The sequence below is a fragment of the Pogoniulus pusillus genome, chromosome 3 (genome assembly GCF_015220805.1).
Source record: "Pogoniulus pusillus isolate bPogPus1 chromosome 3, bPogPus1.pri, whole genome shotgun sequence".
Classification (NCBI taxonomy): Eukaryota; Metazoa; Chordata; class Aves; order Piciformes; family Lybiidae; genus Pogoniulus; species Pogoniulus pusillus.
In genome coordinates, this window is record NC_087266.1 from 46,095,477 (window position 1) to 46,113,500 (window position 18,024).

The 18,024-nt window shown below is 41.5% G+C and overlaps 1 protein-coding gene across 4 annotated transcripts in view; it reads left to right on the forward strand.

Moving 5' to 3' along the window:
- The window catches only part of DGKH (diacylglycerol kinase eta), a 178,616-nt gene that overhangs the window by 84,080 nt on the left and 76,512 nt on the right, over positions 1-18,024 (forward strand). For all 4 annotated transcript variants that reach the window (XM_064174711.1, XM_064174729.1, XM_064174731.1 and 1 more), the window contains exons 3-4: positions 6,175-6,285; positions 8,473-8,553. In XM_064174711.1, the coding sequence (XP_064030781.1) occupies positions 6,175-6,285; positions 8,473-8,553 (192 nt within the window). The remainder of the gene's footprint in view (positions 1-6,174; positions 6,286-8,472; positions 8,554-18,024) is intronic.

Consider the following 18,024-nt stretch of genomic DNA (forward strand, 5'->3'; position numbering starts at 1 on the left):
ATGTATGCCTAAGCCTTGATAAATTTTGCCCATTTGTGAGGGTATGGAGCTACATTTTGAAGTGCAAGTGGAAATGTGAGGTTTTACCAGTGTCATTTAGACCTAAAAGCCTGGTGAGAAGTAGTTTTCTTTTTGTAATTACCTTCTATTTTTGCTGTGTGCTCATACTGTGTATGGAAAACTTATTCCATGCCTTGAACAATTGTTTGAAAGCAGTAACTGTGTCATTAGGTGAATGATCCTCTATCAGTTTGGATATCTGTAGAGCACACGAAGACCGACAGAAGCTGCTCTGCTGCTCAATGAAACTTGGGTGCAATAAATGGGATTCCTAATTGGAACTTGCTTGTATCAAGCTTTCTCCCAGTCTCTTCTGATACTATGGTATCTCAGCCTGTGACAGGAGGGGGGCACAGTGAGGAAAGGACTATTAACCACACTTATTCCCAGGCTTCTTGCTAGTATACTGTGTCAGGAATCTAGTTGAATTAAGTGAGAGCAATAAATTCAGATGACTCCCAAATTACTCTTAATGTGAGTGCTTTGACTTTGTTGTCACCTTTCTCTCATCCAAGTCCCTGTGATCAGCACCTGTAATTACTACCTGGAACCAATTAATAACCTCACAGTATTTTTCTGCAAATGAGATTTTGGACTAATTTTTTTTTTATTAAAATATTCCACCTAAAGGAGTTTTCACTTTTTGACAGGAAAAAAACTGTAATGTGTAGCTAGAATAAGTTTTCTTGGAATTAAGGTAGTGTAAGATGATAATTATGCAGCCTTTTCTTTTAATCCTTAGCTAGTTTGGAGGAAGATTAAAAATCATCTTGTACATATAACTTTTTTTAATCAGGAATATATTTTTAATGATTTTAGTTCATTTTCTGTGGCTTCCTAGGTGTGTGAGAAAGTTCTGGCATAACTCAGCCTCCATCAGGAGTGTGGAAAGTAAATAGAATGCTCTGACTGAGAAGTGTTGATGGATTTCGTGCTAAGGTGCACCTTTGTGATACAAATCACTGGTCCAGAAAGATGCACTCATGTAGAATCATAGAATCAACCAGGTTGGAAGAGACCTCCAAGATCATCCAGGCCAACCTAGCACCCAGCCCTAGCCACTCAACTAGACCATGGCACTAAGTGCCTCAGTCAGGCTTTTCCTGAACGCCTCCAGGGATGGTGCCTCCACCACCTCCCTGGGCAGCCCATTCCAATGCCAATCACTCTCTCTGCCAACAACTTCCTCCTAACATCCAGCCTAGGCTTCCCCTGGCACAATTTGAGACTGTGTCCCCTTGTTCTATTGCTGGTTGCCTGGGAGAAGAGGCCACCCCCCACCTGGCTACAATGTCCCTTCAGGGAAGAATAACCTCCCTTGTCCTACTGACCACACTGTTCCTGATCCAGGCCAGAATGCCATTGGCTCTCTTGGCCACCTGGGCACTACTGTCATTAAAGCTTTTAATGGCATTGTCTTAAGTTAGGCTTAGTACTCTTGGCTACTTAACCTGAAACATTGCACAGTGGCTGCATCTTCCCTTCTGTGCCTGCCACAGCACAGGAGACAGCATGGGCAGGCATAAGGCTTATCTGGCAAAGTCCTCCATCCCTTATCACAGGCAAAAGATAGCAACTGCAGACGTTCTTTAAGGACTTAATGCTTAGGAACTGGATGAATCTTAAGAGTTTATAGTACTTGTATCAAACACAAGTAAACTATCATGAGATTAAAAGTATTTTAAACAGAAGAGACTGGATACCAAAGAAACACAATCAGGAAACGTAAGGGAAAATCTAATTATCCACATCTATTTTTAAGAAGATGTTTTCCATGCTTTCCATTTAAATGTGAAAGGCCACCAGAATAAATAGGACACTCAATCCTCATCTCAGATGAGAGTAGAGATTTTTGCTCATAAGTAATCTTGAAAATGCTACTTCATTGGGAGGTCCTACACAGCATAATCCTATCTACATCAAGGACTGTGTGCTGAGACTAATCTTAGACTTAGATGTTCATAGCCTCTGTCCTGTGTGGAAAAGCATTTGCAATTATCCATCCTTGTTCTGTTTAAAAATACTGCTAGATCTAGACCACAGAATCACAGACAGAATCACAGAATCAGACAGGTTGGAAAAGACCTCCAGGATCATTAAGTCCAACCTATCACCTAACCCTTCTAATTAACTAACCCATGGCACTAAGTGCCTCATTCAGCCTCCTCTTAAACAACTCCAGGGATGGTGACTCCACTTCCTCCCCAGACAGCCCATCCCAATGCCAGTCACTCTTTCCAAGAAGAATTTCTTCCTAACGTCCAGCCTGAACCTGCCCCAGTTTGAGGCTGTGTCCTCCTGTTCTGTCACTGGATGCCTGGGAGAAGAGACCAACCCCACCTGGCCACAGCCTCCCTTCAGGTAGTTGTAGAGAGCAAAGAAAGAAATCTATCAGCTTGGTCAAAAAGCAGAGCACTTGTAACTTATTTAATAACTGTGCATTCTTATGTTTTTCTCCTGATGAGATACAATGTGATTGGAACAAAATCAAGTTGAGACATAGAATCATATAGAATTAACTATGTTGGAAGAGACCTCCAAGATCATCCAGTCCAACCTAGCACCCAGCCCTAGCCACTCAACTAGACCATGGCACTAAGTGCCTCATCCAGGCTTTGTTTCAACACCTCCAGGGATGGTGACTCCACCACCTCCCTGGGCAGCCCATTCCAATGCCAATCACTCTCTCTGTCAAGAGCTTCCTCCTAACATCCAGCCTAGACTTCCCCCTGGCACAACTTGAGACTGTGTCCCCTTGTTCTGTTGCTGGTTGCCTGGCAGAAGAGGCCAACCCCCACCTGGCTACAACCTCCCTTCAGGTAGTTGTAGACAGCAATGAGGTCCCCCCTGAGCCTCCTCTTCTCTAGGGTAAACAACCCCAGGATTGGAGTTTAGTGTCAGTGGTCTCATCAGGAACGTCAAGGCGCTCAGGTCAATGCCTTCTTGTCCCCATGATTCAGAGATTTGGCTGGTCTAGTTCTTCCTGTATGTGTGTTTCATTTGATGTAGCTGTTCTGATGTTAGAAAGAACATATGTGAGACACCATCTCATCATCTTCCTTGGCGAGGACAGATGCCAAACATTTGGCGAGTTTCTTTGCTCTGATCTTCTTACCCTTGAGTACTCTTTTCATACCTCAGTTGAAAAATGATCCTGCCAAGCCCCACGCTGTCTTTCATCTTTCAAAGTGTTTAAGGACAATTTTAGGCTCAGCGTGAGCCTCTGTTGCAAGGTGATCTTGAAATTTTTCTTAACTCTCTTAATTTCCTGTTTACATCTGAACCTCTCCTGTTTTGTGGTTTTTCCTGCTCTCATTTTCATGGATTTTCCCATGTTTTTTTCTTCACTCTCCTGATACATTTTTAACAGCATGTCCACTTCTGTATGTGAAAAGGAGTAGAGGGGAGTTTTATCTTCAGTAGCCCAGTATTTTAATTCACAGTTGCTGATAGTGCATCCTGAGTGAGTTTACAATTTTCTTGTCTAAATTCAGAATATTTTCTCCTTTTAGCTCTTTCTAGTAGCAGCAGATGTTGAAAAAACCCCACAAACGTTTCATAGAATAATAGAATCAAGCAGGTTGGAAGAGACCTCCAAGATCATTCAGTCCAACCTAGCACCCAGCCCTAACCACTCAACCAGACCATGGCACTAAGTGCCTCATCCAGGCTTTTCTTGAACACCTCCAGGCACAGTGCCTCCACCACCTCCCTGGGCAGCCCATTCCAATGCCAATCACTCTCTCTGCCAACAACTTCCTCCTAACATCCAGCCTAGACTTCCCCTGGCACAACTTGAGACTGTGTCCCCTTGTTCTGTTGCTGGTTGCCTGGCAGAAGAGACCAACCCCCACCTGGCTACAGCCTCCCTTCAGGTAGTTGTAGACAGCAATGAGGTCTGCCCTGAGCCTCCTCTTCTCCAGGCTAAACTGGCAGTTAATATAACTGGCAGTGATTATTGCTTGTGGTTCAGATTTGATGCCCAATTGAAATTAATTAGAAGAAAGCTTGTCAGAACAGTGAGATCTTATATTACTGCTTGCAGTGCCATTTTAGGAGAGGAAGAGGGACTGACTGCTTTCTTAAGGTGGAGCTACAGCCTGATCAGTGCTTTAGGAAAAGTACATGACCTGCTTGTTGACAATAGTGCAGCCCAAAATTCAATAATTTGAGAGGTCTCTTCTAATCTCAATTTACTATCAGCGCTCTGAGTTGTATGTAGGTTCAGGAAAGAGTTATTAGCAGATTACCTAATGGATCATTTGGCAATTGGAGTTTTTATTTTGCACATTTTAAAAGCTAAATTAACTTAATTAAGGATAACAGGCTTTATGTTCAGTTTTAATGCCTGCAGCCACAAACTTGTCAATTTAAGATGCTCAAACCGTAGCCCAGTGTATCCATTGGTGCCATAAAGAAAGCTTGATATATATATTTCCTGAGGAAGTTCTTCACAGAGAGAGTGATTGGCATTGGAATGGGCTGCCCAGGGAGGTGGTGGAGTCACCATCCCTGGAGTTGTTCAATAAGAGCCTGGCTGAGGCACTTAGTGCCATGGTCTAGTTGACTGGCCAGGGCTGGGTGCTGCTAGGTTGGAGTGGATGATCTTGGAGGTCTCTTCCAACCTGGTTGAGTCTATGATTAAAGTGCTTTCTGCTTTTTCTGTGTTTTTATCACTTCCATTAAAGTAAAGAAGAATTTGACATCTGATCACAGAAGATGTTGTTTATGAACCTCAGGTCAAGTCTTGATTAAGTGTCTAGAAGATCTAAAATAACCTGAAATGATATCTATATCACTTTGTTTGGATTTTTTTGCTATGAGAGTCACATCATGTTACTATACTACACATTAGAAATGTTAGAGTTGGAATAGAATGTCAAAATATACCTGTTTTTTTCTCATTAATGTCAAGACTCATGCAATTAGTATGCTGCATCATGTCATTTCAGCTGATCAAGTGGAGAATCTGTGTAATTGGCTGGGTGAAACCCATGCACACTGGCGAAAGCAGCATATGCGTTGAAAACACACTTGCTTGTGTCTTGCTTATTGTTAAAAATGGGGCTTTATGTCAGCAGAATTCAGTCTGCATTGGAAAGATTTGGATCAGTGATTTGTATTCTGCCTAAAAATATTTGCCTGGTAAAAATATCCTGCTCTGTTACTGTGCTCACACTTTCGATACAACAATTATTCCTGATGGTAGGCTGATTTCGTGCTGAAGGCTTCAGTTCAGCAATGCACTCAGAGTTGTGCATCATACTGGATAATTCCTTCTATTTTGAAGGCATAATTCATGTGCTTGAATTAGACACACATTTAAGTACTTTCTTTTTTTGAAAATGCCTATGTGAAAATTGTTTTTTCACAATATCATCAGGGTTGGAAGAGACCTCACAGATCATCAAGTCCAACCCTTTACCACAGAGCTCAAGGCCAGACCATGGCACCAAGTGCCACGTCCAGTCCTGCCTTGAACAGCTCCAGGGACGGCGACTCCACCACCTCCCCGGGCAGCCCATTCCAGTGTCCAATGACTCTCTCAGTGAAGAACTTTCTCCTCACCTCAAGTCTAAATTTCCCCTGGCGTAGCTTGAGGCTGTGTCCTCTTGTTCTGGTGCTGGCCACCTGAGAGAAGACAGCAACCTCCTCCTGGCCACAACCTCCCCTCAGGTAGTTGTAGACAGCAATAAGGTCACCCCTGAGCCTCTTCTTCTTTTTCTCTTTGAAGCCATCAAATTTGGAACTGGAAATGAACTCGTGTAGATGGTATTGAACATTCTGAATTGTGCCACTCTCAGTTGTTGCTCGATTTAATACTTGAAGGTTTGCAGCTGTCCAGACAGTTAAATTATTCTGTGTTCACCTTCACAATACTGATGTACCTCTTAACTGCCTTTCCAGTTTACCTGTGAAATTAGCATTTTTGCCAACATTGTCATTGTCTAACAAATAGCACTGCAAAGTCTGGTTAGCCAGAGAATTCTTGTCTCGGTTTATGTGAAGAGGTAAAAATTTGAATTCACAGTTACACTTTAAAAAGCATAGCTTTCATCTCTGTATGGAGCTCTTCAGCTTTGTATTTATCTTATGCATTTTCCTATTTTTCAGACAAGTATAAAAGAAGGATTACTACTGAAGCAAACCAGTTCTTTTCAGAGGTGGAAAAAGCGTTATTTCAAGCTTCGAGGTCGTACCCTTTACTATGCTAAGGATTCAAAGGTAATTATGTGCTATTAGCATCTTATGCCCTATATGTGTAACACTTTAAGTGCAATAATATACAGTAATTTAATGATTTGGTAGTGATTACAGAATATATCAGGTTGGAAGAAGCCTGAAAGGTCATCCAGTCCAACCCTCGACCAGCACTGAAAGGTCAACACTAAACCATGGCCCTAAGCACTGTGTCCACATGGTGGTTGAACACCCCCAGGGATGGAGATTCCACCACTGCCCTGGGCAAGGCTGTTCCAATGTTTGATAACCCTTTTTGTGAATAAGTATTTCCAGACTGAACCTCCTCTGGTGCAGCTTGTAACCTTATCACAGTATCATCAAGGTTGGAAGAGACCTCATAGATCATCAAGTCCAACCCTTTACCACAGAGCTCAAGGCCAGACCATGGCACCAAGTGCCACGTCCAATCCTGCCTTGAACAGCCCCAGGGACGGCGACTCCACCACCTCCCCGGGCAGCCCATTCCAGTGTCCAATGACTCTCCCAGTGAAGAACTTTCTCCTCACCTCCAGCCTAAATCTCCCCTGGCTCAGCCTGAGGCTGTGTCCTCTTGTTCTGGTGCTGTCCACCTGAGAGAAGAAAGCAACCTCCCCCTGGCTACAACCACCCCTCAGGTAGTTGTAGACAGCAATAAGGTCTCCCCTGAGCCTCCTCTTCTCCAGCACTTTCCTGTAGTGAGGGCCACAGAATTGTTTTGTTAAAAATGTACTGTTACATGCATTACATTAACTTTAAGTAAAACCTGGTGATTTCTCTTGTTGTTGTAAGTGTTTATCACAGTTATTTTAACCCATTTGACTATTCAGATAAATGAATTCTACTAACATTCTTCTAGTCCAGTGGTCATAATACCATTTAGTATGTAGAAAGGGTGACATGAGATCAAGGTAGGAAGGTTTTCTGCCAAAACTGATATCTAAGGGAAGAAGCTGTGTATTTTCAATTGAAATTTTTGGTGGGAAAATTGGGGGTGGGCAGAACAAAATCCTTGTCTTCTTTTCAAAAGGCATTTCCTCCCTCCCCCTCAGGGGCCAGGACTGAGAGTGATTTGGCTTGTTGGACTTGCTCGGTTTATGCTGTTCGTAGCACTAGGATTTACTTTTCTTTATCCTGCAGCCACTCATGGGAGCTATGGGTGAAGTGTCTCATGTCTCTGTCATCTTCTATAGCCTGGTCTTCCCCTCAGAAAATATCACTAAGGTGTGAAGACCTCTTTCTAGGACTATGTGACTGTAGTTGCATGGTGCACAGTTGCTTGAGTGTAATGAATTGAGGAAACTATCCTCTCTCCAGGGAATGCAGCACTGAAGTACCTTTCTTGTCACACTCCTCTGTGCATGGTGCCACCATAAGCAGTTTATCCAAAGACTTAAATGTGGCAGATAAGAGGTCTGAGAATGACAATGTCACATGTGCCATAAAGATGAGAACAGGATATGTCATGAGCAGGCAATTTTATGGACACTCTACTCTGTAACACTAAATTTAGGCACATAGAAACTCCCCCAACATTGATTCTCCCTCCCATTGAATGGAAGAAGAATGTGGTAGGGCTGACAAATGGGTGAGGCATTTTTGTTGGTCGTTCTTCTGTGCTTCAAGCTCCATCATGACTTTAACAGAAGCCAATTCATTCTTTGCCAGAGACTGGGGTGTGTAGAGAAGACAGATTTCTTTTGCTGAAACATTAAACAAAGTATTGGAAAGGATCTCTTCAGGCCCTTGAGCTCTGTTTTCTTACATGGATACTGTGTCATAGATACTCCTTCATCAATTTAGAGTTCTAGCCTAAAAGTGCTTATTTAATTTATGTTTTACTAAGTGCAAATATCTTTTCTCTGACACCACATTTATGCTACAGACACCCCAAAGCTGCATCTACTTAAAAGAAAAAGTATTTAAAAGAAATAGCTATTTTGAGTCACTTTTTCATGCTCTCATGTACCACTTGGATAGCAAAACTCATGTACCACTTGGCTAGCAAACAGCACTATGTTTAGGGGTCAGATAAGAAGTTTTATTAGCTTTCTATTTTTTCACCTTCCCCCCCCCCCTTTTTTTTATTTTCCAATTGGAATGGACACAAGGAAATGAAAACACCAACTGTAAGCATACCTGAAAGTGAACTCAGACTATATTTAGTGTTTTTATGCTCTTTTTCATTCACAGTCTCTAATATTTGATGAAGTTGACCTGTCAGATGCCAGCGTGGCTGAATCAAGCACAAAGAATGTCAACAACAGCTTCACGGTATGGAACCATTATTATATTCATCTTGAAAGGTGTGGAAAGATCATTACTAAGGAAACAAAGAATCCTCTGAGTTGCTTTTCTTTAGTTGGAAATAAAATGCCCTTTGTTTGGAAATGGTGTAATGTATCAGAACAATCTTACATCAGCTATTGATGGTTTTGCTTCTGTGATTTTTTTCCCCCCAGAAATTAGAATTTTAGATAGAGTCATAGAATCAAGAAGGTTGGAAGAGACCTCCAAGATCACCCAGTCCAACCTAGCACCCAGCCCTAGCCACTCAACCAGACCATGGCACCAAGTGCCTCATCCAGTCTTTTCTTGAAGACCTCCAGGGATGGTGCCTCCACCACCTCCCTGGGCAGCCCACAGACCTCCTGCCCCAGATTAAACCATACATTCAATGAATCAAATATTCCAGTGTTCCTGATTCACTACGAGATCAAGACTCTTTAGTAGATGAAGAATTATTAGCTCATGGATCATTAGCTCATGGGATAGCAATAACTTCAGAAGATGATGATGATACAAGGCATTAGTTGAGCAAGATGCAGTATTAGCACTTCATTAGGACTTATTAGTACAGTTTGGTTTTATACTGTGCTTTGAGGTGGCATGCTGAATTGCTTAAACCAGAATTGTGTTATTGTTATGATTCCTTATAACAACGTTTTTGGTTTTCTGTCATATTGAAGTGTGCTTTATGTCTTTTTCATTGCTGATCATATTCCTGTATGTCTCCAAGTCACGTGGAAAAGCTGTCTTCACAGTTGTATCTTGATTCTGATACTGATGTAAGAAACAGTGTTCCTAAGTCCCTGTTTCTGTAAGTTCACAAGTGTGTTTTACACACAGGTCTTGCCATTTATTGTTCAACCGCTTTGTTGGAACTAAGTGATAACGTCTGACACAGTTCCTCTGCTGATTCTTAACCTCTGGAAAAGTAAATTTTTTGAACAAGAGCTAGCTATGAGGAAGATTGTGAGTAAAGTTCTTCTTCTGAAGGTCTTGAGTTCTCCTGCTGACTGCAATGGCCTCATTTTTCTTAACCTGCAAATCCTGTTATTTTGTGTAAAAATGTTGAATTTCCGTTTTCCTGAGGATTTTAATTTCACAAGTGGTTCATGTTGTTGTTGATTGTTCTCCTCTGAGACAGTCCAGCACAAGCCTCTTGAAAGCTTCATCAGGTCTTCCTTGCTGTGGTTATCTCCCAGGTAGCTACTGAAGTAACCAGAGTACTTCAAAGACATGTTGTTATTGGCCAGGACAGTTTAGTGTGTTGTGTCAGTCTGAGCTTCTTTACAGATTTGGGATGCAATCAAAGAACATGAACTTGGATGGAAGGTCTCAGATGAGGGAGTGACTGTGTGAGGTACCAGCTTGGCTTGTGAAAAAAACTCTTTCTGTTGCTTAGAGGCTCTGCTTCTGCCTTGATCCCAGTCAGAAGTAAAGCAGTGATGCAGGCATAGGATATCTGAGGAATAATGGGTTGAGGATCCAAACAGTCATGACTGTCACTTATTGTTCAAGACAGGATATAAGGCTCTGCACTTCTTGAAGGCTCCAAACTTCCTTCACTCTAGTGTCTGTTACAGAAAAAAGAAAAGTAAGAAAATGCTGGCCATAGTGTTACTGCTGGTCACTGAATCATGAAATGAGACATTCATCTGGACATCTGCATAGACCAGGGAGCTGGGTAATCACCAACCATATGAAATTTAGCAAGAGCAGATGCTGGATTATCAATCTGGACCAGAGTAATCCTTGTGATGCATACCAATTGAGGGCCAAGAGCCTGGAGGCCAGCCCTACAGAAAAAGATCTGAAGGTTTGGGTTGATTATGGAATGTAAGTCAATGATGTGTCTTGGGGTGCATCAAGGGCAGCATAACTATCTGGTCAAGGGCTGCAATTGTCCCACTTTACACTGCACTGGTGTGGCCTCACCTTGAGTACTGTATGCAGTTTTGGGTGACTTGACATAAGAAGGACATCAAACTATTAGAGTGTGTACAGAGCAGTGCTACCAAGATGGTGGAAAGCCTCAAGGGCAAAACTTCACAGTATCCCAGTATCATCAGGGTTGGAAGAGACCTCACAGATCATCAAGTCCAACCCTTTACCACAGAGCTCAAGGCTAGACCATGGCACCAACTTACAACTAACAGCTAAGGTTACTTGGTTTGTTCAGCCTGGAGGAGAGCAGGCTGAGAGGCAACCTCATCACGGTCTACAGCTTTGTTACGGGGCACAGTGGGTGAGAGATGCTGATCAGTTGTCTCTGGTGACCAATGGTAGGACACAAGTGAATGGAATGAAGCTGTGCCAGGGGAAGTTCAGTTTGGAAGTAAGAAAAAGCTCTTCACTGAAAGGGTTTTCAGTCACTGGAAAAGGCTCTCCCAAGAAGTGGCTACAGTTAGCATGCCTGTCGAGTTCAAGGAGCATCTGAATGATGCTCTAAGTCATATGGTTATGTTTAGGTCTACTAGATGATCCTTGTGGTCCCTTCCAATGCTGGCTGACTCTATGATCATATTTGTTGGGTCTCTTCCAACTTGATATATGCTGTGATCTGTGATCTTGGTGCAATTTTATCTGGGAAAGAAAAGTGGCATGTGTGCATGGGCTTTTCGGGTTTGGTTTTGAGTTTTGCTCCTTTATTTGGGTTCATTGTTTGTTTCTTTACAGTGTTTGATATTCTGCTATCCTCTAGGTTGACTCAGTGTCTCATTTTTCACCAAAGGCATGTTTTGTATCTAATAGCAAGACTTCTGAAGAAAATGGTAGTGACAAAAGAAATCTCAGGGGCTACAGTTCTAACAGCTTAGAGAGACAATATTTTCTTGTCCTGGGGAACTTAGGGCAAACAATATTTTCTTTAAGGGTTCTTCAAATCAATTTTGAAAAATTCCTTGGATTTCTAGCTCTCTTAGATTGAAACATCATTTGATTTGACTGTGAAATGTAGTCATTCTCATTGATTTGATTAATCTTTTGGCTTCTTGGTGTTTGCCTAACTGAGTCTCCCAGCTATGCTGCTCAGTGAAGGAAGGGATCTCTGGCCTTGCCTGCACTGATCTGGAGATGGAAGAGTGGATGGTTAGCTCTCCAGTAATATGGCTTACAACTAAAAAGAAACATTTTTGGTTTTGCCTTTCTCTTTCATTCTTGCCAGAGAGAGTGATTTGCTCTGGAAGTGGGCTGCCCAGGGAGGTGGTGGAGTCACCATCCCTGGAGGTGTTCAGGAAAAGCCTGGCTGAGGCACTTAGTGCCATGGTCTAGATGACTGGATGGGGCTGGGTGCTAGGTTGGAGTGGATGATCTTGGAGGTCTCTTCCAACCTGGTTGAGTCTATGATTTTAAAAAGGATAATCCCACCTTTATTAAAATTAGCTTTTTTTCTTTTGTGTTTGAAGTGCTATGCTAATTTTTTAATGCTAAATCCTTAACTTGAACTTTCTCTTGTTAGTGTACTCACAGAACTCACAGAATCACAGAACTAACCAGGTGAGAAAAGACCTTCAAGATCAAGTCCGACCTATTACCCAACACCTTCTAATCAACTAAACCATAGCACCAAGTACCATATCCAGTCTCTCTTTAGACACTTCCAGGGATAGTGACTCCATCACCTCCTGGGGCAGCCCATTCTGATGGCAGATCATTCTTTTAGTGAACTTTTTCCTACACCAAATAACCATTTTTCTGGGGTAAAAAACCCAACCAACCAAAGAAACAAACCCCAAAACAACCAACCAACAAAAAACTTTTAAGTATATGCTTGTTATTTTTTTATTTCTACAAATCCTTTTGTCATTTCACTTAAATTTCATCCTCTATTCCCAGTCTCCCCCTTGCCCCACTTGTATTACATCACAGGTTACATCACAGTATCACCAAGGTTGGAAGAGACCTCATAGATCATCAAGTCCAAACCTTTGCCACAGAGCTCAAGGCTAGACCATGGCACCAAGTGCCACGTCCAATCCTGCCTTGAACAGCTCCAGGGACGACGACTCCACCACCTCCCCGGGCAGCCCATTCCAGTGTCCAATGACTCTCTCAGTGAAGAACTTTCTCCTCACCTCCAGCCTAAATTTCCCCTGGCGCAGCCTGAGGCTGTGTCCTCTTGTTCTGGTGCTGGGTCTTTTGCCCTATTTAGATTTTTGTTTGTTTGGAGACAGAGGTGTGCATGTCAAGATTTTCCATGCCTCTTTTTTTTTTTTCCCTTTGGATAAAACTCAAATCCTAAAATTGTTCATAACACAGAGATTTAAGGTTGAGTTTATTTGTAATGCTCATGCTTGCAGAATCATTTGTAACTGAATATCAGTGTTTATTCACCAGGATTACTTTTCCTTTCTTCATGCAAATAAATTGAGGTTAAAGGGAAATCTGAGAGAAATAAATATCTGCTGATTAAAATGAGAAGCTGTTGAACTGCTTTGTCTGATTTAGCTTTTTCTTTAGTGCTGATATCAGTTTTCAGTGAAAAAGCAGCTCATTTCTAGCAAATACTTCTAGTGCACAAGTTTGCATTAGGGTGCCTTGTAGTATATTGTGACTGTTTTGTAGTTCTGATTTGCCATTGGAATGGGCTGCCCAGGCAGGTGGTGGAGTCACCGTCCCAGGAGGTGTTCAAGCAAAGCCTGGCTGAGGCACTTAGTGCCATGGTCTGGTTGAGTGGACAGGGCTGGGTGCTAGGTTGGAGTGGATGATCTTGGAGGTCTCTTCCAACCTGGTTGATTCTATGCTTCTATTAATTAATTTTGGCTTTAAGTTTTTTTTTTCATATTATATATAGAAAGCAAAACCCATGAGTGACATTTCACTGAAGTTACTCCCTGAATGTAAATTTGCTGCAGAAAGTAAAAAGAGCTTTTTTTTTTTTACCCCCCCTCTAATTTCCATTTTTTTCCAGTCAGACTTATCAGTTCACTTTGACCTGAAGGAACAGGATTCTGCTTAATATGTTTGTCAACTATAAAAAAACCCCAAAACTTTGTCCACTTGTCTGCAGTTTCCTTGGGTTTATTTATATTTGGATTGATTTTGAAAAACTAAACATTTGTATTTGCTGATTTTCCTTTGAGCTGTTATTTTGAGAGAAGTTCTGTAGGTTAGTGAAGCCAAATACTCCATTTGAGAAACTGTGCATCAACTGTGATTGAAATTTATATTGCTTTCTTGCAGAACTCTGATGCTTTTGGGTGTTACCTGCCTCCCCACTCTTATGAAATCATCCAGACTAGACTCAGCTGAGCTGGGAGTTAAGAATGAAGCTATATTTACAGCTTAGTACAATATACAAGCAGATATAGAGAAATATATACAGTAATGTACAAATTAAAAGTGACACAGAAGCAACAAATATACACAGTAATGTGCAGATTAAAAGTAACACAGAAACAACAAATATACACAGTAATGTGCAAATTAAAAGTAACACAGAAACAACAAATATACACAGTAATGTGCAAATTAAAAGGAACACAGAAACAACAAATATACACAGTAATGTGCAGATTAAAAGTAACACAGAAGCAACAAATATACACAGTAATGTGCAGATTAAAAGTAACACAGAAGCAACAAATATACACAGTAATGTGCAAATTAAAAGTAACACAGAAGCAACAAATATACACAGTAATGTGCAAATTAAAAGTAACACAGAAACAACAAATATACACAGTAATGTGCAAATTAAAAGGAACACAGAAACAACAAATATACACAGTAATGTGCAAATTAAAAGTAACACAGAAACAACAATTATACACAGAAACAACAAATATACACAGTAATGTGCAAATTAGAAGTAACAGAAACAACAAATATGTACAGTAATGTGCAGATTAAAAGTAACACAGAAACAACAAATATACACAGTAATGTGCAAATTAAAAGTAACACAGAAGCAACAAATATACACAGTAATGTGCAGATTAAAAGTAACACAGAAACAACAAATATACACAGTAATGTGCAAATTAAAAGGAACACAGAAACAACAAATATACACAGTAATGTGCAAATTAAAAGTAACACAGAAGCAACAAATATACACAGTAATGTGCAAATTAAAAGGAACACAGAAACAACAAATATACACAGTAATGTGCAAATTAAAAGTAACACAGAAGCAACAAATATACACAGTAATGTGCAAATTAAAAGGAACACAGAAACAACAAATATACACAGTAATGTGCAAATTAAAAGGAACACAGAAACAACAAATATACACAGTAATGTGCAAATTAAAAGTAACACAGAAACAACAAATATACACAGTAATGTGCAGATTAAAAGTAACACAGAAACAACAAATATACACAGTAATGTGCAAATTAAATGTAACACAGAAACAACAAATATACACAGTAATGTGCAGATTAAAAGTAACACAGAAACAACAAATATACACAGTAATGTGCAAATTAAATGTAACACAGAAACATAAAACCCCTCCCAGAAACAATCCATGTGCCCAGGAGGGCTACTGACCCAAACCCCCTTCTCTCTTTCCCTCCCTTCAGAAATAACCAGGTCAACCCACGTATATCTCATGTGATAAACCTGGAGATCTGAGGTGAGATGTCAAAAATAAGACAAGGAGGTTAGAGGAAAAAGGGGTTAGGTGGATTAGAGAGTTAAAGGCAGAGTCAGCCACAGAGACCAGACCGCCAGAAAGAAGGCACAGCCAGAAGTGAGAGCTAAGAAGTGTGTGAGAAGTGCCAATCTTATCTGTATTTTGGCTAGTTGCATTTCTCAGCAGAAACACTGAGGGATATAGATTACTGTTGGGTTTTTTTTTCTTCTCACAGCTAAGGATTTAATTTCACTCAGGAAATATGAGCCTCAAACCAGCACATTACACTACTTCCTATCCATATTTCTGCATGTAGCATGTCATACATCTTGGCTGAGGATGTACAGTTTGCTGGCATATAATTTATGTGGAGCCAGTTTAAAGCATAAAATAATGCTTCTTTATATCTCTGAATCCCCCTTTACAGCTACCCTCTTTAGTGGAAGGTTGCCCTGTTGTACAGGAAACTCATTTCTTGCAATTTGTCCCAATTTCATGTGGAATATTACAACTGGGCTTGAAGGCATATTGCTTTTCAGCAGTTTATTTCAGCCCTGCTGCTTCTGACATCAGGCAGCTCTCTGCTCATCGTTGAAATGAGAATGAGCTGCTTCTAATTGATTTTAGGAATACAACTTTTTAATATTCTTGATGGGATTGGAAAACAGAACACATTACCAGACTTTTGCAGACTGTTGGAGAGAATGTGTTAACTTCTTAGGCTTGGAGATATTTTGCTTCCTTTCTTTCCACCCAGATTTTTTCAGAGTTGTTATTAAGATTTTTCTGCAGGGACTATGAGGACTTCAGGGGAATGTGAGAACTGCTTAACCTTCCCCAAGATGTATCAAGAGGAAATGAGAAGAGCTTTTCCCCTAAGGAGTTAGCAACCTTTCATCTTTGGTTTGGGCACTCCAGTCTTCTGTATTTTTGAATATCAGAGACAAAGAGAGACAGTGCCAAAGCTGGGAATAATTAACCTAATACTGGTATTTTCCCCCTGTTTTTCCTGTTTCGGTTTTATTACTGACTCTTGATTGGCCCAAAATTCAGGGTCCCAAGCTTTATTGAAGTGCAGAAAAGCTTGTGGATGCCAGTAGAGGTATTTCTCTGTTGTCCTGGTTCTTTATAGAATACAATTTACTGCAGTTCAGTCTCAGTGGACATGAGATGAGTTCCTTACAGCATCAAGCCTCTTTCCGATGCTCTTCTGCCTCAGTCTGATTTTTTTCTGTGGCCTGCACACCTGAAGGTTGCATTAACCTTTTCTAGGCTTTCTGCTTCTTCTCTTTCACAGTCTTTCATATTTATGTAGTTTGGTGAAATGATCTGTGTTGGGAGACTCGTGGGATTGTGGGGTCAACAACCACCTTCAAGGCTTGTTCCATACCTGGGGTGGTTTACTCTGGTTTCAACTATTGCTAAGCAAACTTTTTCTTACCTTGCCTTATTCTTAGTCCCTGTGATTAAACTTTCTGGTTTGCTCTGTAGAAATACTGTAGAGCACAGCCATCTGAATTTCTTTTCTTTGTGAAAACTGTGTTTTGAGTGAATTCCTACATACAGCCTCTGCTGCTCTTCCCTTGAAGGGAAATGTTCTTGTTTGTCTTTTCCCTTTGATAAACCACAGGGATGCAAAGTGAAGCTAGGAGGGACATCAACAAAACATCCACGCTAGGTTTCTGGAGGTCAGACTTTGGCTTATTCAAGGAACTAACTTGAAGGGTACCTTGGGAAAATGCCCTTAAAAACAAGGGGCTCCAGGAAAGCTGGACCTACTTCAAGAAAGAAATCTTGAAGGCACAGGAACAGGCTGTCCCAATGTACTGAAACCGGAGCCAGTGGAGTACACAACCAGCCTGGATAGGTGAGGGACTTCTGAAGGAATTAAGCAGAAAAAAGATGGCATATCACCTTTGGAAAGAGAGAGAAGTAACTCAGGAGAAAAATAAGGATCTTGCTAGGTCATATAGGAGGAAAATTAGAGAGGCCAAAACCCAGTTAGAACTTAGACTGGCCACTGCTGTGAATGATAACAAGAAATGGGTTTATAAATGTATCAACGACAAAAAGAGGGGCAAGGATAACCTCCACCCTTTATTGGACAAATAGGGGAAGGTAGTAACTAGAGGAAAAGGCAGAGGTACTTAACACCTTCTTCACCTCAATTTTCAATAGTAAGGCAGGTTGTCTTCAGGCTAGCTGGCCTTCTGATCTGGATAAGTGGGGTCAGGGAGCAGAACAGCCCTCCCTCTAATCCAGGAGGAATCATAGAATCAACCAGGTTGGAAGAGACCTCCAAGATCATCCAGTCCAACCTAGCACCCAGCCCTATACAGTCAACTAGACCATGGCACTAAGTGCCTCAGCCAGGCTTTTCTTGAAGACCCCCAGGGACGGTGCCTCCACCACCTCCCTGGGCAGCCCATTCCAATGGGAAATCACTCTCTCTGTGAAGAACTTCTTCCTAACATCCAGCCTATACCTACTCTGGCACAACTTGAGACTGTGTCCCCTTGTTCTATTGCTGGTTGCCTGGGAGAAGAGGCCACCCCCCACCTGGCTACAATGCCCCTTCAGGTAGTTGTAGACAGTAATAAGATCACCCCTGAGCCTCCTCTTCTCCAGGCTAAACAGGCCCAGCTCCCTCAGCCTCTCCTCATAGGCTTTGTGCTCCAGGCCCCTCACCAGCTTTGTTGTCCAATTATTTCTCCTGGCTTCTTCTGGAAGCAGTTAGGGACCTGTTGAGCCTCTTGGGTGCTGAGAGATCTGGCAGATGAACTTGCCAAGCTGCTCTCCATCATTTATCAACAGTCCTGGCTCACTGGAGAGGTCCCAGATGAATGGAAACTGGCTGGTTTGGTGCCCATCCACAA